At 51.9% G+C, this 21,301-nt stretch overlaps 2 protein-coding genes across 7 annotated transcripts; both read right to left on the bottom strand.

The window, feature by feature from the left end:
• Nucleotides 1-121: 121 nt before the first annotated feature.
• On the bottom strand, nucleotides 122-8,499 carry Snx15 (sorting nexin 15). Of its 5 annotated transcripts, XM_013074980.3 has the most exons (9): nucleotides 8,255-8,486; nucleotides 6,068-6,103; nucleotides 5,774-5,894; nucleotides 4,493-4,608; nucleotides 4,253-4,400; nucleotides 3,794-3,937; nucleotides 3,567-3,617; nucleotides 938-1,195; nucleotides 122-649 (listed from the first exon to the last, which is right to left on the bottom strand). In XM_013074980.3, exons 1-9 carry the CDS (start codon nucleotides 8,351-8,353, stop codon nucleotides 543-545), a joined length of 1,080 nt encoding a protein of 359 aa, XP_012930434.1. In that variant the 5' UTR covers nucleotides 8,354-8,486; the 3' UTR covers nucleotides 122-542. The 5 variants fall into 5 exon arrangements, with proteins under 5 accessions (XP_012930434.1, XP_021120265.1, XP_004852491.1 ...); XM_021264606.2 differs by lacking the exon at nucleotides 6,068-6,103 and having other exon boundaries at nucleotides 8,255-8,499; XM_004852434.4 differs by lacking the exon at nucleotides 3,567-3,617 and having other exon boundaries at nucleotides 8,255-8,475.
• Nucleotides 8,500-13,584: 5,085 nt separating this feature from the next.
• Nucleotides 13,585-20,083, bottom strand: Arl2 (ARF like GTPase 2). 2 transcript variants are annotated; one of them, XM_021264607.2, is made up of 5 exons: nucleotides 19,899-20,083; nucleotides 16,594-16,704; nucleotides 16,340-16,502; nucleotides 14,736-14,872; nucleotides 13,585-13,968 (listed from the first exon to the last, which is right to left on the bottom strand). In XM_021264607.2, the coding sequence occupies exons 1-5, from the start codon at nucleotides 19,961-19,963 to the stop codon at nucleotides 13,611-13,613; spliced, it is 834 nt and encodes a 277-aa protein (XP_021120266.2). In that variant the 5' UTR covers nucleotides 19,964-20,083; the 3' UTR covers nucleotides 13,585-13,610. The 2 variants fall into 2 exon arrangements, with proteins under 2 accessions (XP_021120266.2, XP_004852496.1); XM_004852439.4 differs by having other exon boundaries at nucleotides 14,736-14,816.
• Between the last annotated feature and the right edge of the window lie 1,218 nt (nucleotides 20,084-21,301).

Raw genomic sequence — 21,301 nt, 5'->3', positions numbered from 1 at the left:
AGGCCAATAAATTTTTTTGCAGAGCTGGGTTTAAAATGTTTTGGGATTTGCAGGTCTCAATTACTCAACTTTGGTTGTAGTGAGAATGCAGCCACAGACAATATTAAGCGAATGAACCTGGTTGCATTCTGACAAATTTTTATTCATAGATACTTTCACCTGTCACAGAATTTTCTTTCCCAACCATTAAAAAATGTAAAAACCATTCTAGCTCATGGGTCTTACAAAAAAAGGCAGTGGGCCATATCTGACTGTAAGATGCAGCTTGGAGACTGCAGTTCTGGGCTGGTAACTGATAGGTTAGTGGCTGGAGATGCTGCTGACACATCAAGATAGGGACAGGATCAGAAGTGTGGATCCCTGATTCCAAGAAGCCAGGCAGGCAGGGAGATGAGAGGTCATTACTTTCCTCATTCTTGGTCCAGTTACACACAGAAATGGTCCCTGGGGTTACAAGACCATGAGGTGGGGTCAGACCCTGGGGACAGGGGGAGGGAGGCTGGCAGTGCTAGAGCTGCAGTCCCTGGGAGGGCTACTCTCTCTCAGGGTGGCAGCTGGGACACATGCAGGTGCAAGATCTCCTCTGCTCGCTTCAGGTACTCAGCCGCCTTCTTCTTCACCCCTTCCCGGCGGGCAGGGGATGGATCACCTGTGAAGAGAGCATGGGCTAGTTGAGGAACCTGGCCCAGCTGCTTCAGAATCCCTGCTGAGCCCTTGCAGTTCACAGAGTATTACCAGGTGCCCCTTTCCTGGATCCCAGTGTCTTTTCTCCCACTGAGACCAGAAGAAGTTAAAAAAGATCTCCGCAAGATTATCTGGCTGGTCAGTCAGAAGCAGGGGCTTCTGGTTCGGTAACCCCTTTGTACCCCACTATAACCTTCTCCCCACTCCATCTGGGGCTCCAGGCCTGCCCCTCCACCCTCAACTTCCCACTTACTGGACACTCCCCGAAGCAGGATGTGCACACCATCTCGGTAAGCCTGGAGGGCAGCAGGGTAGGCACCTGCCTTCTCGTCCCGAAGCGCCTGGGTGATGAGCTCCGTGGCCTGACTCAGATAGGCAGGGGTGGGCCCTCTTTCCTCATCCTCTTCCTCTTCCTGTCCTCCTGGCTCCCAGGGTTCCTGGTCCAGCCTTTTGGATTCTACCTCTGTGGCTGCCAGCTCACCTACATGGGTGGGACTGGGGCCCAAACCTTCTGCAATAAGACAGGGAGGACTCAGACTGGACTGGCCTTTCCTTTCCCTGGGCCCACTGCCAATCCCCAGACATCTCTCGCTGATCATGGTTCCAGTCTGTCCCTAGTAGAAGGGAGCAAAGATTGGACAATCCAGAAGTCAGTTTTTGTACAGAAACTATGACCTCTTTGGTTGGTGGGGTTCAAGTACTTTTGGAAATTCAGTCTTACCTTCCTAATTCTTTCTTTAGGGAAGAAACTTTCTTTAGTTTCTGAGCTCTTGGTCACTGCTCCTGTTTACTTCCTAACTCCAGTTGGCCTAGACATCCAAGAATTCCCACTGCAAAGTTCAACTTAAGGATGGTAAACCACACACAATGGCCAAAGATAGAAATGCGCCAAGTCTTGGAATAATCTCAGAACAATGAATTCAGACAATCTCAGCGCTTTTATTTTTTTGAGACAGGGTCTCGCCATGTAGTCCAAGCTGGCCTTGAACTCACAATGTAGCCCAGGCTGGCCTCAAATTTGTGGTGATGCTCCTGCCTCAGCCTCCTGAGTGCTGGGATTACAGGCTTGCACCACCACGCCCAGTTCAGCACTTTTTTTGTAGTACTGGGGATGCAGCTTAGTGCCTCACGAAGTAAGAGCTCCACCACCAAGTTACATCACAGCTCCTCAGGGTTTTTTTTTGAGATCTTGTACTGTCACCCCAGGATCCCAAATGAGGGACTCAATATATTCCCAGGTCTGGCTCAGAGGTGGCCAGACATCTTCCAGCAGCTCTCCTGAGTGCCATTAGATTGGGTGAGTTTTTGGTGAAGAGGCCTTTGGCAGAAGGTACAGGAGCAGAGAGCATGATGGCAGCCCATCCTGGAGAGGGAAAGGGTGGGCAGCTCTCCAGCTCCATCAAGTGGGGAGTCCTACAAAGAGACCAGGGGCCTCCTGCAGGCAGACAAGAGGATGCCTCCCTCCCAGCTGGGTCTAAGACCTTCCTGTGTTAGGGGCCAGGGATTTAACTCAGTGGTTCCACCGCCTGCCTCACAAGCACAAGGTCCCGAGTTCGATCCCCAGTACCAAAAAAACCCCAAAAACCAAAAAACTACACACACACATAAGACCTCCCTGTATTGCTCAGGGGCAGTGAGCACAAAAGTTGAGGGGCCCTGACTGAGTGTAGGAGCTTCCAGCAGAAGGGACAAGGACCTGGGAGCATTTCCATGGGCAGAGAGAATGATTCATGGCGCTACCTGTCAGGGTCTCACAAAACTTCTTACAAGTAGCTCCCCACTGGTTTCCCCAGGGGGCTCAGCTGGGCAAGGACCAAGTGTCTGGATACCTGTCACTCAGCGATCAGGTACAATAGCCCCAGTGATAGCACCTTCAAACCCTTCTTCCCCCTCCTCAACCCTGGAGTGGGAAGCAGGGAAAGAAGCAGAGCAAGAAAAGTAGCAGGGTCTGGGGAATGTAGCTCAGGAGCAGAGTTCTTCCCTAGATGTGTCCCTGGATGCCATCCCCAGCACAGAAGATGAAGAAGACGAAGAAGATAGAAAAGGAGGAGGGGGAAGGGGGATTGGGGGGGGGAGAAAGAGCAGGAAGAAGAGGAAGAAGAAAGAAGGAGGAGGAAGAGGAGGAAGATGACAATGATGACAAAGATCAAGAAAGGAAAAGTGGCTCGGGGGGGGGGGGTGCTGTACCTTGTAGTCCCAGCTATTCAGGAGGCTGAGGCAGAAGGATCACTTGACCCCATGAGTTTGAAGCCAGCATGGGCAACTTACTGTCTCAAAAAGAAAAAAAAAAAAAGAGGCCTAGGGTTGTAACTCAGTGACAGAATGCTTCCCAGGCATGTACAAGCCCCTGGGTAAAAGGCTGCTCTTCACACCCTGGTCCCTAGGGCTAGGAGCTGGGCCACTGGTCAGGCCTGATTCAGTGAGGCTGCAGGCGGGATGGGAAACTAACATCCCGATTTGGACTGGCCAGGCTTTTCCATCCCCATGTGAGACTTCAGATTCCTGAAACTGATCAGAAAGCCCAGGGTGGTGGGGCTTAAAAACACTCTTGAAGAATCAAAAAAGTAACTGTTTCATGATTTTCCTGAAGTGATGTCAGTTGCTTTAATATCTGGGTTGGAGGTAGAGCATAAATCTGGTGAATTTCAGACTGAAAAATCCCAGTGTCTCTGTTCTGGGGACTGTCAGGTACAGGGTCCCAGAGAAGGAAGGTGCTCAGGACCCTTATCTGCACAGGTAGCCCAAAGCGGCTCCAGGTCTCCAGAGGGGGTTCCCATGGCTGCAGTTCAAACCTCCCAGAGAAACGAGGGCCCGCTCCACCAGGGCATTCTTAGAGGAGGACCCACCATGGGAAACAGTGCAGTTCCCTCCACCACACTCACCATACAGGGGCACCTGGCTCACTGAACAGCCCTGGGATGGGATGGTGGCACCTGGAAATAAGCTTCTACTGTTCACCAAGGCGGCCCACTGCCTGTGGGCAGTGTTGCCAAGAGGTCCCTTTCCAGGATTTACATAGGTGCCATTCAGGCTGGCTGGGGACCCAGCCTCCCTCCCTGGCCCCAGGGAGCACCTACCCCAGCCCCTGCTGTGTACATCCACTGGTTACCTTCCTTGGAGAAGGGGTCAAAAAGGGCAAGCTCGGCCTCGGAGAGGGGACCCCTGGCAGGGGAGCCTGATGCCTCCTCCACGCTGCCACAGCTAAAGAGGAGATCCAGAGCCTCCTGTGCAGGGCTGGATGGTGTGGGATCCACTGAGGAGAGACCAGCAGGAACATGAGTGCTGCGCTCACCACTTCCCAGCTTTCAAACTGGAACCACCTTCTCACTAATTCCATCAGCAACCATGGGCGTAGAAAAGCCTATTACTAGTATTTGTGCCCATTTTACAGATCAAGAAACTAAAGCCCAGAGAAGGAAAATAACCCATCCAAAATTCTTCAGTGGGTAAATGGCAGAGCTGAGCCTGAGTTTTTCACGGAGATCACTGAGGAGGGAGTGTGAGCCCAACACTCCACCCTGGGACACCTTCCTGGGCCACCCTGGGTCCCTCCACAGCTTGAATGTACCTGGTACCTCCAACTCCTCTAAGCCCCTCCTTTCTGCAGGGAGTGGCTGCGGGAGCCGGGGATCATCGGGAGGTGGAGTGGGAATCAAAGGGGGTGGCAGAATGTGCAGGTCCTTGGATACCTCAGGAGGCCGTATCACCTCCCCACCCTGCAGGAGAGAAAGGTTGGGGGAGGGCATCAGGGGTGCAGTGTGGCAGGCTGACTTCCCAGGCTAGAGGGATGGGAGAGTGGCACTCGTACCCGGAAGAATTCCTTGAGTTGGGGGCTGTTGTTGAGCGCAGGGATGTGCACGGTGAAGCGAAGCAAGTCCTCAGCTGCCTTTCGCCGCTCCTCGATCACCGAGGCCTCGAATCGGCCTGCAGTCGTCCAGGACAAGTGAGCAGGCAGAGCAACAGTGACCTGCCTGTCCTGCTTCTGTCTGGGAGGCTCTAAGTGACTTCTGCTCTCCACCCCACTTTCCGTTCAGCCTTCCCTGGCTCCTTCTGGAGGGATCCTCTCCTTATTCATTCTTTCCACAGAGGTTTACTGAGCACCTCTGTGCTGGGTTCAGGGATGTGTGAGAGAGAAGCACGGCCTCTGCCCTCAAGGATTTCAAGTCACAGACAAGGGGAGGCAGGGAATCAACAAGAAACAAAAATCACTTCATTTGGCTTTGATATAATGATGAGGACAAGACAGGAAGACTCCAATGTGGGGAAGTGACTTGCCTGAGGCCACATACCAAGCAGCAGTTTCACTGCTCAGTTCTAGGTGCTGTGTAGAGATATCTAACCCTACCTTAGTCACTGGTGCTGCCAGGGCAAGGAGCCTACTGTTCTTCCCCCTGGCCTGGCATCAACTACCAGCTGCAACCATTCACCTTGCTTCAAGACCATCTCATGCGAGTCTGGGACTCATGTAATTATGGGATGAATGGTTAATGGGTTATCTTGAGAGTGGGTGCACTATAAAGGTCAGTTTGAAGAAGTTTCTCATGTGCGCCCTGCTTCTGGTGGCCATGTGATGCTCTGCACCTCTTGGGTCTGCCAAGGAGAAGGCCATCACTAGGTGCTGCTCCTAGACCTTGGACCAGAACCACATGCCAAAATAAACCTCTTTTCTTTACAGATTCCCCAATCTGTGCTATTGTGTTATTATCAACAGAAAATGGACTAAGACACAGGCCGAGGCCCTTTACCTCGATGAGCCTCAGTTTCCTCATTTTAAAAATGAGGCCAATAGGGCCAGAGATTTAGCTCAGTGGTTCTGGTGCCTGCCTCGAAAGCACAAGGTCCCGAGTTCCATCCCCAGTACCAAAAAAAAAAAAAGACTAATAAAGCTAGGAATGTTCAAGGTCCTGACACACAATAAGAGCTACGCTGCTCTGAGCCTCAGTGCCCCATCTGTCAAATATGTCCATCTTTGAGGGCCCGTCCAGCTCTCCAGTGTGGCTTTGCCCAGAGTTCTGGGCCCCTTTTCTCCAGCCCCCACTGGCCTACATCTCCCTCACCTTGGGCCTAAGGGCTCAGCTCTGACACTCACCAAACACCTGGCCACGGGGGAAGGCTGGGAACTCCTCAAGGCGTCGGAAGAGGTTGCGGTGGGTGTAGGCCAGGTCCCCATGTAGCTTGCGGAAGTCACTGTACCGCTTCCAGACCACCACCTACGGGGGGATGTGAGGCTGGAGGGTGGGAAGCACCTTCCCGAGGCCAGTTGTGCCAGTCTGTGAGAAGAAGGTGTGGGGTGGGGGGGTACTCCTCCCAGATACCAGCTGCTCTCTTCCTGTTTCCAGACCTGAAATTGGGGGACAGTCCCCCTGCCTCACAGGAGTCTCACCTCTTTGATATCCTCAGGGTCTTTCTTTGAGATGAACTGAGAAAGAAAAAAGCAAGAACCGGGTGAGACCTGAGGCTGACATCTGACCCCTCTTTTGCTCTGTGAAAGCTGACAAAAGCCCCAGAGGCCTCCCAGTCCCCCTCAAAGGGACAGTGCCCTTTGGCATCAAGGTGTCCCGGCTTTAAGGCTTTGAGTGTAACTTTGAGCAACTCTTCTACTATGCACCTCAGTTTCTCAATCTGTTACATGGGAGGAGTCATAAAGGCCTGGCTAGACTGCTCTATCCTCAACTTTTACCCCACTTCCTTCAGTTCTCTCTCTCTCTTTTTTTTTTTTTTTGGTGCCAGGGATCGAACTTGAGACCTTGCACTTGTGAGACAGGCGGCAGAACCACTGAGCTAAATCACTGGCCCCAACCCCACTTCCTTCAAAAAGCTAAGTGCTTGCATCTCCAAAAACCAAAGAACCCCAGGTTGCCAAGGAAATGAAGCTGTGTGCCAGGAGCCAGTCCTTCCCTTCTGGAGGAAGCCCTGGGCTCAAACACCTTTGAATTAAAAAGCCACCACTGAGGATGGCCAGCCTAGAAGAGGAGACTTGGGTTTCAGCCGGAAAGAAGACTTGGTTTTCCTTATGTTATTTTCATAATAATTTTAAAATCATGTCCTACAGTATGGAGTACTTGGAGGTTTGCAAAACAGTGTTCCTTCTCCTAGATCCCAGCAAGGCAGAAATGAAGAACATGGCTATCTAAAAGATAAGAACATGGCAACTCAGAGTGGGGATGTGGCCAGACAAGATCATACCCCAAGGCAGAGAGACTGCTAGGACTAAAACCCTAGCCTTGGCTTTTGACAATAGGCTTGCTTAAAATATTCAGGTAAAAAAAACCCCAAAACTGGCTAGTCATGATAGCACACAGCTGTAATCCCAGCACTTTGGGAGGCTGAAGCAAGAGGACTGCAAGTTCAAGCCCAGTCTGGGCAATTTAGTGACTTAGCAAGGCACTATGTCAAAAAAAAAAAAAAAAAAAAAAGGGCTGAGGACGTAGTTCAGTGTGAAAGCCCCAGTTCTAATCCCCAGAACTACAAAAAAACAAAAACAAATTACATTTAAGAACCATTGAGAGCCAGGCATGATGGTGCACACCTGTAATCCCAGCATTTGAGAGGCTGAGACAGGAGGATTACCTTGAGTTTGAGGCCAGCCTGGGATACATAGTGAGTTCAAGGCCAACCTGAACTACATAGTGAGACCCTGTCTCAAAAAACAAAACAAGGGCCCAGGATTTAGCTCAGGGGTTCCTGCACCTGCCTCTCAAGCGCAAGGTCCCCAGTTCGATCCCAGTACCAAAAAAAAACAAGGGCTGGGGATTTAGCTCAGTGGTTCCACCACCTGCCTTGCAAGTGCAAGGTCCCAAGTTTGATCCCCTGTACCAAAACAAGACAAAAATCTTCTGCTAACCATCCCCAGAGACCTTTTCCTCTCCTTGGAGGCCTCCATTGTAACCAGCTCCTGAATATCATTCTACAGATACAACTTTACACTACTTTATTTTAAATTTTTTCCATGGTCTCCTCCATGTCTCTATATACAGTGAGCTTACAATACTTTTGTTTTTGAGACAGGGTCGCCAATCGAACTTATAATATTATTCCAAACATCAATTCTGACTTTTACCTATTGACTTCCTGAGATGATCACGAAGTTTTAGACTTACGTAAGTCCATTCGGAAGTGTGAATTTTTAAAGCTACAGATCGGTGTTATTTTTAATTAAAAGTAATTAAACTGTTTAAAGTGCTTTTACTTTACCATTAAACAAACCAAAAACCCAAACTTATTCCAAGAGACTGCAGAACTAATATGTGAGTTAAGCGAGAGTTTTCATGTTAGCGTAGAGAAATTCATAGACGGATGCCCAGACACCACACACCTACGTAGTGGGGGGCGCCCACTCCTAGCGGGTCCCACGCCTGCGGGCCACGCGCGTTTAAAAGGAGCAAAGATCACTGTGGCCCCGCCCCCTATGGCGACCGAGGTTAAAGGAACGCTCCTCCCTCAGGATCCCCTTAAAGGGGAAATGCATTTCTATCGTCCAGAAAGGGAGCTTTCTGCGGAGCCCAGTCTTAAGGTAAAACACTGGCCCGTTTATTTAAAAGGGTAAGGTCCCCTCTGGACCCCACCTCACCTGCGCGGTGACTTTGTACTCGGTGTAGCCCTTGGGGTGGGTCCTGGGGTCGCAGACTGTGTAATGTCGTAGAAAGTCATCCTTCGCCTGGCGAGACATGACGGCCTAGGGGAGCAGCGCTGACCGCTGGAGCACCGCCCCCGCCCCTCGGTTCGGCCTACGGCAGCCGCCGCCCAGCCCGGGCCTGCGCCCTGCTTCTCCTGGCTCAGGGAGCTAGTCTCAAAGGACAATTCCGTTTTCTGTTCACTCGGGGCCAAGGGAGCGTCTGAAAAGTTCACTGTTATTGATAAAACGTAAACCTAGGTAATTTGCGAGTATTGGTGGGGGAGGTTCTGGTCACACTTTGCGGGCCAAGGGACCCATCATATACCAGTGTAAACCCTCCTCACACACCTCCAGTGACTTGTCCCCTACTTTGCTTCTTCCCTCCGTCCACCCAATTTTTATTTATTTATTTATTTTAAATTTTATTTTTATTATTTTTGAACTGAGATCTCTCGATGATGTTGCCCAGGTTGACCTTGAACTCCTGGGCTCAGGCGATCCTCCTGCCTCAGCCTCCTTAGTAGCTGGGATTACAAGCACGTGTCAACAGACCCAACTTTTGTTGTGTCCAGTATGTGCCAGACAGCCAAATTGTTAACACACATGCCTCCACAGGGTTCTCTAATTCATGTTTTGGGTTTTTTTGGTACCGGGGATTGAACTCAGGACCTTGCGCTTGCGAGGCAGGAGCGTGTTGCCACTGAGCTAAATCCTCGACCCTCTAATTCATGTTTTCTGGAAGCACGGGGAAAGCAAAAAGGATGTTAGAGAAGTGAGATGGTGTCAGAACTCTGAAGTCACAACTCTTACTAGATCTTGGAGTTTGCTTTTAACTGCTTGAGGCTCCACTTCTCCTCGGTAGAATGGGATGTTTGTAATACTGGGAAAGAGCAGAAGCACCTGTCTCTCCCCTCTTCCTGGCAGCAGGAAGGGGGTGGTTTGGCCTACAGTTGCCATGCCCCACCCACTTACCTTAGCCTCCTCTTGCTCCTAAAATGGACTGCGACAATTTGCCTCAGTGTCTTCTCCAGCAGCCAGTCTCCTTCCAGACACTCGGACAGGAGGTGCAGTTTAGCTGTCAGCCACAGTACCCCTTCCCCACTCTGGCCACTCCAAAGGCTGACATCCTTTTTTGGGGGGAAGGGCACCCTGACACGGCCAAGATCAGGGAGAAAGGGATCCGGGTTCACTATTAATATACTCAATCTCCCCAAGCCCCAGTAAACTGTGATGAACACAGCTAGCCCTCCTGAAAATTCCCATTTTGATCTGCCATTTTTTGTGGAGATGTGACAGGTGTCAATCAAACAGTTCTTGTAACCCCTGCATTTCTTTGAACTGCTCCCATGTCAGCTGCAGCTGTGCCGGCCATTCTGCATTCCCTTGGACCAATCACAGGCCTGCACTTGGACCAATCACAGGCCTGCAGCTGCTATATAAGCATCACTCCCCCTCAGTCTCCTTAGAGGGCCTCCTCTGGTTTACTGACCCCCTGTGCTACTGCACAGGTCCTTCAAAATAAACCCTCATTTGGGTGGTCTTACAATCTGCTTGGGATTTATTTCTCAGGTAGTGTGGGCTCTGAAGAGCCTGTAGATCTATCCTGAGTAGTATGACAGAATGGTTGCTTTATTTTGTTTTTTGGGTTTTTTTTAAAGAATAAGTTTATTTTATTTAATTTTTTTTCTAGTACCGGGAGAATGGTTATTTTAAAAAGGAAGAGGAATATGAAGTAGAGGCTTTGAGCCCTGGAGAGTTTTAGAGACCAATAACCAACAAAGATCAGCAACAAACAGCAGCCACCAGCAATGTTGACTGATAGCATCTAGCACAAGCTGGCGTCAAACAGTGCCGGCTGACAGTGGCAGAGACCAGCAGCTGGTAGTATTGACTGTTGGCATCCAGCATTGACTGACGTTGACATGTAGCATCAAACAGAGCTGCACTTCATTCATGATTTTTATCTTCTGAATCAAGCAAAAGAACCTTCAAGGAATTGAACTATACAGCCAGACCTTGTCTCAAAAACCAAAAATCAACAAAACCAAAACCAGCCATGACTCTTTATGGGCTTACAGGTAGGGTACCATAGGTAACTAGAAGTAGAATGAAGCTTGACCTTCATTTTGTATCCTTTCTTACCTTGAAACTCTGGATATAGGTATATTAATCATGCAAAACAATGTTTATTGGCCCTAAATTTACCTAACCTATCTCATCTTACTTCAATGGGTGAGGACACCAAGAGACTTACAGGGTCATTTAGCTGTGCCCTGAAGCTCCACTGCCCCAAACCTAGAGTCACCTTGGGTTCCAGCAGAGCCTCACAGGGCTGAGACCACCCCAGGCAGAAATAATCTATGGGAACCAAGAAGCCCACAAGCCATGGGATTCCTCCAGAGCTGTGCAAAGCAGGGCTGAGATAGTGACCCACAGTCCTGGCCCACCTCAGCTAACCCTAAGGAGCTGGCCCCCTGCTTTTGTGAGTGACCAGGCTGAACTCCTGCGTCAGAGTGGGGTTCACTCTGGAGGGTTCACCCCCTCCGGCTTGTCTAGCGGGAGTCTTTCCTAGTCTCCTGCATTGCCTGACTCTGCATGATAAACCTGTCTATGCCTCACTCTGATGAGACTTGAAGTTCTTCCTTTTTCCATGATGTGAATCAAGAACCTGCTCGGGGGTCGGAGATTTAGCTCAGTGGCACCGCACCTGCCTTGCAAACATAAGGTTCTGAGTTTGATTCCCAGTACCAAAAAAAAAAGAACCTGCTCAGCAGGCTGAGTTGAGATCCCCATCTCCTCTTTGTGGGGCTCCCTCAGACCTGTATGGTGACAGAACCACATTGCTTGACCCTCTGTAAATGGATAAGGCCTTCATGGGTCCCTCCAGAGATCTACAAGTTGGTGATATTGGCACTGTCCCTCTGGGCCCAGTGAAGAACAGTTGTCAAACCCAGCTCAGTGGTCACTGGTGCTGTAGTCAGTGTGTTACAACTGGAGTAAAAATCTGTTGAAAGGCACCACAAAGTCACAGGCTCTAACATCATTGTGTGAGTGAAGTGTTCCTGGTAACTTGTTCTTAGATCCCAGAGGGATGAGTGCTGGGCCCCAGTCTCTGAGGAAAAACAAAGATGACTCCAGAATGAGATGCTGGAGGGTCTGAAAGGGGATGGTTTTTAGCCAGGTGTGGTGGTACATACCTGTAATCCCAGTACTCTGGAGGCTGAGGCAGGAAGATTGCAAGTTCAATGCCAGTTTCCGACACACAGTAAGTTCAAGGTGAGCCTGGTCTATATAGCAAGACTGTATCTTATAGACAGAAAGGAGAAAAGAGAGAAGACAGAGTGGAGAAGAAAAGAAAATGAAAGGGGGTGGTTCATGCAGGAGGCAACTGGGGAGGGGGCTATCCTCCTGCATACTACACACCAGGCAGGACTCCACTGAAGAACCCCCCTCCCCGCCCTTTTATTTTTTGAGACAGGGTCTTGCTACTTCAAGGTCAAGATGGCCTTGAACTATATAGCCCAGGCTGACCTCAAACTTGTGACCACCCTCCTGCCTCAGCCTCCTGAATGCTGAGATTATAGGCATGCAACACCATGCCCAGCTGTAGACCTGTTTTACATGGTTCCCGCTCTCTGGAGTTTACCTGGCAAGCCCTGGCTCCAAGTCTTCTTGCTCACATCCTTCCCTCTGGCTGGTGTATCCCATGCTCCCCAATCTTCCTCTTCCTTCTCCTGTTGTCCAAGCTCTTCCCATCTATAGCAGTGTAGCCCCTGGCCTTCTCCAGCTGCACCTGCCTGGTCACCAGGAGGTGCAAACCCAGCTGGCAGGAAGAGGAGAGAGGAAAGACTCTGCCTGACCATGCTATGGAGACTTCCCGCCCCAGCCCAGACTCCACCACAGACCTCTGATGAGCAAAATCTTGCCCTTGGCAGATCCCTGACTGCAGAACTCCCCTTGCCCATGAAGAGTGTTTTTCCAGGAGCTCGGATATTGGGCATGGAAGGGCGGTTTGCTCGTGTGCATCCTGCATCCTTTTTCCTTCTGCCCTGATGAGAGCCAGCTTTTGTGCAGTCTGGGAGGGGGTCTGTGCTGTGGGCCTCTGGAGGCCCTGCAGTGGGTCCTTCCTCTGGGGGAAGCGAGGAGGGAACTGGGGGAGAGATCCTTGTGTCACTTCCTCACCTTTCCTTTCCCTTCGGCCCTTGGGCAGAGTGCACTGGGCATGTTGGGTGGCAGGTGTCCACCATGGGGCGGGCCTGTGCACCAACCCTGCCATTTGGATTTCAAGCAGAGATGGTCAGGCCTGGGCTCTCACTCGAGGCAGCAATGTGGAAGGGCCGAGTGTGCTGGGGTCTGGGCTCAGCTCCCATTCTAGCCAGGTAGCTTGGAGTGAGCTGCTCGCCTCTGTGAAAGGGAAGGGGATGCTGGTGACCACACTGCATAGGGCTCAGCTCCCCCCACCCTCACCCCACCTCATCCCTCTGGAGCTGGGGATGGAACCCAGGGCTTCACGAATGCTAGGAAAGTTCTCAACCCCTAGTCCTTTGCTCTAGAACTGTGATTCTCTCTCGGACTCCTGAGTAGCTGGGTGGCATGTGCCATTGTACTTGGCCTGTGGGGGCTGCTTAGCAAAGAGCTCTGGCCCCTGCAGAGATGCAGATGATGGCCCTCTGCAGGTGAAGACAGATGCCCATCACTCTTGCTGCTTGGATTGAGACCTGAGGGTGTCCCTGCTTCAGAGGGCTCTGTAGCCTTCAGGAAAGGCCCTAGCTACCCCTGCCTGATGTAGCCATCTGCCCTCACTCTTCCTACACACCTCTTGTACCCAAGGCCGTACCACATTTCCCAGGAGCCCTTGCTCTTCATGCTTCTGCTTGAACTGTGATGCCTCATACAGGTATGCAGGTTGTCCACTGTACAAGGGGGCCTGGCTGCAATGGCAAGTTGGGAGCTGAATTTCAGTGTAGTTGTTCAACAATCTCCAAGCCCTGGTCTGGGGCTGCGTCCCTTTCTCTAATTCCCACCAGTGGGGGAGGGTTGTAGTCACCTTGGTGATCTGCCCTCTAATCTTCTACCCAGACATCTTCCTGCCTCCTTCACTAGGGACTTAGCATTACCTCCCCCAGGGAGGCCCCAGGCTTTTTCACGTGTTAATAGCTACAGCCCTGTCCTGAGCTTCTGCAACCTCTGCACATCCCTCTGACCCCACAGCAGTCAGCTCTGTCCTTCCTGTCCCCTGTTGCACTCTGGGTTCCCAGGTAGTCTCTGAATGGTAGAGTCACAAATGAGCCAGGCAAGGAGTGCTTTATTCTCACCACAGTGCAGGATGAGGAGAGGCCTCAGTAGCAGCAGCAGTGCCCCCTCCCAGCCCCAGTGCTTTCCTCCTTGGCCCTGGGAGGGCACTGGGCAGCAGCAGCAGCAGGTTCTGGTGGACAGGGGGTGGCGTGTTAGTCCACTGGCTGGCACCCATGCCCTTTGGGTGGTGTGGGTGAGGGCTGGAGCCTGGGCCACGAGACGGGGACATCTGGAGTGACTCAGTCAGCTGTGAAGATGCGACTGGAGATGTCGTCCAGCAGCCAGTCGATGCCCAGCAGCAGGTTCTCCCCAGTGACAGCGCTGCAGCCCTGAATGCACCAGTGGTGGCTGCGGATAGAGTCCAGCTCCAGGGCCTGGGGACGCAGATGTGGTGGTGTCAGGTACCATGGCTCCCGCCTGGCATGCCCATCCCCTTCCCTGGCCCTGGCAAGTGCCACTTCTCTAAGGCCACCTCATCCAGGCAGCCTCTGCTGGACCCTTGTGAGGGTTGCCACCCACCAGGGTACTTGGGCTTTCCATGGCACCATGCCAGTGACACCCTGGGTGACATAAAAGTAACATGGGCTCCTGAGTTACTGTAGGACCCAGGCATTGTGCCACATGTGCCAGTTCATCCATTCTATTTTACCATCTAGGGATTGTGTTGGCCATTGTACCAAGGAGGACACCAAAGTTCAGAGAGGTTAAGCGACCTGCGTCAGGTCACACAGCCAGAAAGTGACAGAACCACCATTCTAAACTGCTCTTTCTCATTCTGGTGTTTGCCCATTGGAATAATGGTTAAACTGCAGGCTGCAGGGTTAGAGTGGATGGGTTTAAATCTTGACATGTCTACCTACTGGCTAGATGACCCTGGGCAAGTCACCTAACCTCTCTCGAGACTGCTGTGCCATCTGTAAAATGATAGTTGTTCCTACACATCCTGAGGCTGTGGTGAGAAGGAAATGAGTGATCCAGCATCACTAGCCCACACACTGTGGGCTCTTGGCACCCTGTGGAACAATCTGTTTGTAGGCCCAGGCTATGGTCACCCCTACACCTTAGCAATCACTGAACACAGCATGAATAAAGAATTCTGTGCCCTGTTCCTCAGTGAGCCTACCCCAGGGCCTGGCCTCACCTCTTGAATGGCATTAGAGGACAGTGCTCCGGGCAGGTCCTGCTTGTTGGCGAAGATGAGGAGGGTAGCTCCAGCCAGGCGCTGGGGAAAGAAGATGCGGGTGGCTGGGGCTCTGAGGGCAGCCTGGACCCTGTTGACTGGCCCAGGGAATTGCAGTCAAAGACCAGGCTAGAAGATCAGAGGAAGGCTGGAGGGGTGGGACAGGCCTGGGGGGTGGACAGAGGGGATAGCCATTGAGGCCAGCCCCACCCAGTGGGCACTGCCCTCCTCTGTGCCTGTTTCCCCTTCCGTGAGCAGGGGAGGTTGCTGGGCAAGGTGGTCTGAGGCTTCCACAGTTCTAGACAGCTCAAGTCTGACAGCCTGGCATGCAGGGGCACCAAGTTTCTGGCCCCCTTTCCCTGTTCTGCCTCTGATCCTATGACATCCACATCTGTGTCTGTAGCCGGGGGTCCTTGGGGTGGGTGAGGTGATGCAGCCCTCTGGGCCTCCACCCACCAGGCCTGGCTTAGCCTCTGACACCCGGGGAGGGGTACTGTGACCACATGTCCCTGTGAGCCCAGGACAGTCCATGGATGCTCCCCGGAGAGTTACTACCAGCTCCCTCCTTCGTTCTCAATGAAAAGCACTACAGTAAACAGAATCAAATCCTAGAACAAATACATTAGTGAAAAAATTGGTGAAATCCAAATAAGATCTGTATTTAAAATAATAGTAATGAGCAAATGTTGCTTTCTTGGTTTTTTTGACAGGTACCCCGATGCTATGTGACATGTTAATATCAGGCAAGTGGGGTAAAGGGCATCTGGGGTATCACTGTACCTTTTCTGTAAATGTGAAATTTTACTTAAAGAGAAGTGTTTTGGCCCAGACAATAAATTACAGTCAGCTTACCTGTAATTCCCATGGTAGGGATGTGGAAGTGGAAGCTCAGAGTGGTTAAGTGCCTTCCTGAGATCACACAGCAGAGTCACAGCTTTACACACTGGCCATAAGTTAGCTCCCTGAAGGCCCCTAGTGTAACCCCCCCCCTTTCTTTTTGTTTTGTTTTGTGGTACTGGGGATTGAACCCAGGAGCACTGAGCTACATTCCTAATCCTTCATATCTTTCATTTTGAGATAGGGTTTTTGCTAAATTGCCTGGCCTGGATAGAAACTTGCAATCCTCCTGCCTCAGCCTCCCAGTGGCTGGCATTACAGGTCTGTATCACCCAATCAGGCTTGTCATCTCCAAGATAAACAAACTCAGGGTGGTGAAGCAGTGAAACCGAAGGAAGTAAAGGATATGAACCAGGGCTCACTTCACAGCATGAGTCCTGCCTGTGGCACTGTGGGCCTAGTGAAGAAATGGATCCTGGATCCTGTCTTTTTCTTTTCTTTCAAAATAGGGTCTCACTACGTAGTTCAGGCTGGCCTTGAACTCGGTGCTTCTCCTGCCTCAGGCTTATGATTACAGGTATGTGCCACTTTGCCCGGGTAAGAAACAAGAGCCTGTCTTCCCAGTTCCTCTGAGGTCTTGGGCCCTCTGGGGAGATTGGCTGATGAGCCAATTTTGGGGCTGAAGCAGCAGAAGCTGCCCCCACCCCCAGGCTCCACCCACTGCGCACCTCTTCCACCAGCAGGCCCTGCAGCTCCCTTGCGCAATCCTGCAAGCGTTGCCGGTCAGCACTGTCCACCACCCATATGAGGCCGTCGGTGCTCTCGAAGTAGTTCCGCCAGTAGGAGCGCAGAGACTTCTGGCCACCCACATCCCAAATGTTCAGTTTGAACCTGGGTAGGGTGGGAGGCAGGGTCAGCAGGCCCCTCTCCCAGCCTGCCCCGCCTGCCCGCCCACCCTGGCAGTATGAGGACTCCAGCTCACCCCCGGTGCTCCAGGGTCTTGATGTTGAACCCCAGTGTCGGGGAGATGGTGTCCACGTCTTCCCCATTGAACTTCTTGAGGATGGTGGTTTTGCCAGCATTGTCCAAGCCGCTAGGGCCCGTGGGTTAAGGACAAGGACCCGAGCTCTGGTGACCTCACTTAGGGGACTAATCATTTCCCACCGTGTATCAGAGTTGAGCACATGCACGCTGACCCATCACTGGCCCCTTATAAATGTACAAGTGTCAAGATGTAATTTTATCATCTGTTGACCCAAAACAACAATTTATGCAACAAATATTGGCCGAACACGTACTATATGCTGGGTTCCCTGGGTGTTGGAGGACAAAGTTCCTGCCCTATGAAGCTGCACACTAGTGGGGAGACTGCACTGAGAACCAAGCAATGTTAACTTGGCCAGTACAACAGATGTGGGGTGTGTATGGGGTGTGTCTCAGGCTTTAGGCAAGCTTCTGGGGTGACCTGAGCCGAGGCCTGAAACAAGGGGCCAGCTTTTTTTTTTTTTGGCATGGTACAAGATATCAAATCCAGAGCAGCTCTACCACTCAGCTACATTCCCCAGCCATTTTTCTTTTAAATTGTGAGACAGTCCTTGAATTTGCAATCCTCCTGCCTCAGCATCCAGAGTAGCTAGGATTATAGGTATGCAACAATATAGTTGACTGGGGCCAGCTCTTTGAAGTACCAAGGGAAGAGCAAATATTTGGAGGCAGCCACCTTCATCTCTCCTTCTAGAATGTTCCACACCCTCTGCTGCAGTGAGCAAAAAATAGGTGAGCTTATCGGGAGAGACCCACCCCTCCTACCCCTCTTCTCTTTCTGACACTGAGGGCATCTGTGGCTTGGTATGATGTGGGGGACAGGCCCTGGACTCAGGACCATTTCCTGTTCACCTGACCAGGGCCAGTGACTCCAACCTGTGAAATAGGTGAACAGAGTTATCTTCCCTGGGGCCTAAACTTAGCCCCTGAAAATTGGCTGCAGATGGTTTCCAACCACTTTATCCCATCAATCACGTTCCCCTCTCCCTTGGACCATCCCCACTGGCTGACAAACCAAACCCACTGTCATCTCTTCCTCCTCACATGCAGCAACAGAATCCTCTCTTGATCGTCTCCCGTCTAGTGATTCATCCTTCCCTTTTTTTTTGGTACGGGGATCAAACTCGGGTCCTTGTGCTTGAGAGGCAGGCAGCGGAATGGCTGAGCTAAATCCCCACCTCATCCCTCCCTTTTAAAGCACATTTTATCTCCTCCAGACAGCTACTCATACTCATGGCACCCTCCAGCTTCCTTTCTTTTTCTTTTTTTTTTTTTGGGTACCGGGGATCGAACTAGGGTCCTTGCGCTTGTGCATCAGCTTCCTTTCTTAAATTTGCTCGCATCGCATCAGACTGTGGCTCTCACTGCTCCCCAAACTGGTCCCCAAAGGCCTCCTGCTGCTCTACCCTGACCAGGGAGCCCCTGCCCACAGCACCTGACCTGATGAGCCAGAGTGGCTCACCCTCCTTATGTTCTCCTCCTCCTGGCTCTCTTGTCTGTCCCCACACACTCCCTGGAGGAGTTCCCCCAGGTTCATGGCTCATTTTCCAGCTCTATGCTGATGCCTCCCACTGGCTCCCCTGGACATCAGTCACCATACATACCTGATATTTCTAGGATGTCCTAGAGCAGTGGTGGCAAACCTACAGCACCCATGTTGCTTTTCAAGACAAAGGATAATGTATGAATTTTTTTTTTCTAAACTAAAACCTTAGAATTCAGGTTTAATTGCAATGTTGGCACTTTGTGATAAATAAATGGGTTTTGGGTTGCAGTTTCGGCATTCATCTCTAAAAGGTTCACCATCATTGACCTAGAAGCACTCCTGTGGCCAAAACAGAGCTCAGAACTGTCACCTCCCCCTGTTCTTCCCCTAGCCTTTCCTTCTCCATCACAGCAAGTGGCTGTTTGTCCTGCTAAGAGCTGAGACCAGAAACCCAGGTGTCATCTTGGCCTCACTCCGTCTCCATACTCGTCTCCACACTCACCTCCAATCTGGCAGCAACTCCCACTAGCCCTACTGTCACAATGTCTCCCTACTCCCATCCTAGTCCAAACCACCACCCTATCTCAGCTGCATTAGTGCAACTGCCTAACTGTTCGAAATCATGGCTTCCCCTCTGGTCATCTCACTGAAGAGGAACCCCAAGGACCCAAACTCCTAGTGAGGTGGCTCCCTGTCACCTCTCCTATCTCCTCCAGCCACACTCTACATTGCCTTGAAGGTGGCCAAACTTGTCCTCTCCCTTAAGGCCTTTGCACTGTGTCTTTGCTCTCAACAGTTTGTCCCTAGGTTAGTACATGATCATCTCTCATATCTTTACCCAATGGTCACTTTCTTGCTTTGTTTGGTACCGGGGATCGAACTTGGGACCTTGTGCTTTCGAGACAGGTAGCAACACCAGAGCTAAATCCCCAGCCCTCAATGGTCACTTTCTTACTGTGGCCTTCTTTGACCACCCTGAATTACATTCTTCTCACCCATACTACCTATTTCACTTATTTGCTTTATTATCTCGTTTCCTCCTTCCCTGAATTACAGTATTTCCACAAAGGTAGGGTGTCGTTGTTTATACTCCAGTAGCCAGCACAGTGACTACCTAGCACACAGTAGGCGCTCAATAAATATTTATTGAATGAGTGGCTTTCTGGGCTATTCTCAGAGCTCTTTAAAATCAGACATGAAGTGCACAGAACTTCTCTCCCCGGCCCAGTTGGGGCGGCCGGACCCAGCTGTTAAAGAGTGCAGCGATGGCAACGGGGCTCGACCGGCGGGGTCTTCCTGCCGCGGCAGCACCAAATGGCAGCGGGGCAGCAGGGACCGGAGACCAGACCCAGGTCTGTGGCGTCCACACCCCGGGAGGGACCCCAGGCCGCGGGCGGTTCCGACCCGAGGGCGGGGCCGGGCTGGCACCCCGGGACGGGCAGAGGGGCAGGCCGTGAGGCCAGGGGCCCATGCTTGGGCCGCAGCGAGGATAGTGATGTCCGAGTCCCCTGAGCCCGCCGCGTCCCCCTTACATGAGGGACATCAGTCCTGCGCGGTGCCCTGAGGCCCTTGCCTTTGGCCTTGGGAACCGAGACCCACCCGCCCCGAGCCGGTGGTACGGCCTCCCCCTGCCCCGGACCGATTGGTAGGTCCCACGTGCTTGACGCACTGTGGGCAGCCGGTACCGGCAGGGGGCGCCTGGCACCGCCTGCTCGGCGGGGCCCCTACCCTCGCGGCCCCGGCGCCCGGGAGGATACAGCATGAGCAGTCGCAGCTCCCGTTCTTTCTGCTTCATCTTCTTCAGGATGGTCAAAAGACCCATGGTCCCGTAGCCCCGTCCGGATCGTCGTTTCCTCTAGTCCCGGGACCCCACTCCCTGTTCTTATTGGCCACCATGCCCACTGACAGCACAGCCGATTGGCCGGCTACTCCTTTGGTCCCGCCCCACCGCCACGTGACCGTGAGCGCCCGGCGGAACCACAGCCAGACGTCCTCTAGCGGTTGCTGGGCTCCGGCGCGTAGCGCACGTTAACCCTTCGCCTCCGAGGGCCGGGCGTTGGGGGCACAAGGGCAAAGTCCCTGTCCCTTCCTCCCAGGACCTGAAGACTAGGCCGGGAATGTGAACCTGAAGTTCCTGAGTTGCATCTCGGCAGGGTGGGGACTGCCTGCAGAGGGGTTCCGATCCAGCGGTGTTGACGAGCTCATCCCGGACCAGTGTTTGACCCTGTTTCCTAGAAACTGGGGTCAAATGTTGCTCATCTTGGGCTTTGGCATCAACCTAAATGTACCAGTGAAGGAGCAGAAAATGGGCCTCCTTTCCCGGCTCGCATAGATTCTCAAGGGCAGCAATGCCCTCTAGAGTCCGTTTCGAAGTGTGCGTGGGCGACTTTGTGTTGTTCCGGTGACGGAATAGTCCTTGTCATTTAGAGGACTCAGCGCGCTGCAATGCAGGGAACAGACCCTGCACGAGGGATTGACCTGCCTAAGATGCCAAAGCTTCAGGTTGAGAAATGCAAGTCCTTCTCTTGCTGATGAGGCAGCAAGGCCCAGGTGGGGCTTATCACATGGCTGGCGTGTAATAGGTGCTCAATAAATATTTCTTGTTCAATGATTTTTCCTAAGAGTTTTGTCCTATATCAAGTAAAGAGAAAGTGAGGAAACTGAGCCAAGAGCCGAAGCAGATTGTAAACTTAGAGGAGTGAGAGCCTTGTCCTATTTTTATGCCTTCCTCCAGCCAGCTACAGAGTAATTATGAACAGGCAGCTCTGATGGCCTCTGTCAGCCGGGAGAGGGACAACAGAAGATAGTGGCCAATTTCTGTGTTACCATTTACAACCCACTCTGTACGTTCTCCTTCATCCCCCTGCAACCCTGAAAGATTTCATTGCTGTTTGTAGATATGACTGTGAAGCCCAGAGAGTTGAAGGAGCTTGGGTGAGACTCGGGCTCAGGTTTGGCTGACAGCAAAGTGCACTGTCTTTCTAGGTGCTTCGAGGGAGTCTGCCTAGAGAGGGGTCGCTCAGGAAGGGACCAGAGTTTCCAACGGTACAAAGGGAGGTGCTGGACAGATGAGGCTGGACAGAGAGGGTGGCAAAGTGGGTCCCTTGGCAGACACCACTTAGCCACCGTTAAACACACAGTAGGGGAGAAAGTGAGCATA

Source organism: Heterocephalus glaber, unplaced genomic scaffold, assembly GCF_053883595.1.
Source record: "Heterocephalus glaber isolate CG9 unplaced genomic scaffold, H.glaber_assembly_v1.0 deba00000594, whole genome shotgun sequence".
In the NCBI taxonomy this organism is placed as follows: Eukaryota; Metazoa; Chordata; class Mammalia; order Rodentia; family Bathyergidae; genus Heterocephalus; species Heterocephalus glaber.
The sequence above is the reverse complement of the archived record's forward strand: the minus strand, read 5'-3'. Positions and strand labels throughout refer to the sequence as shown.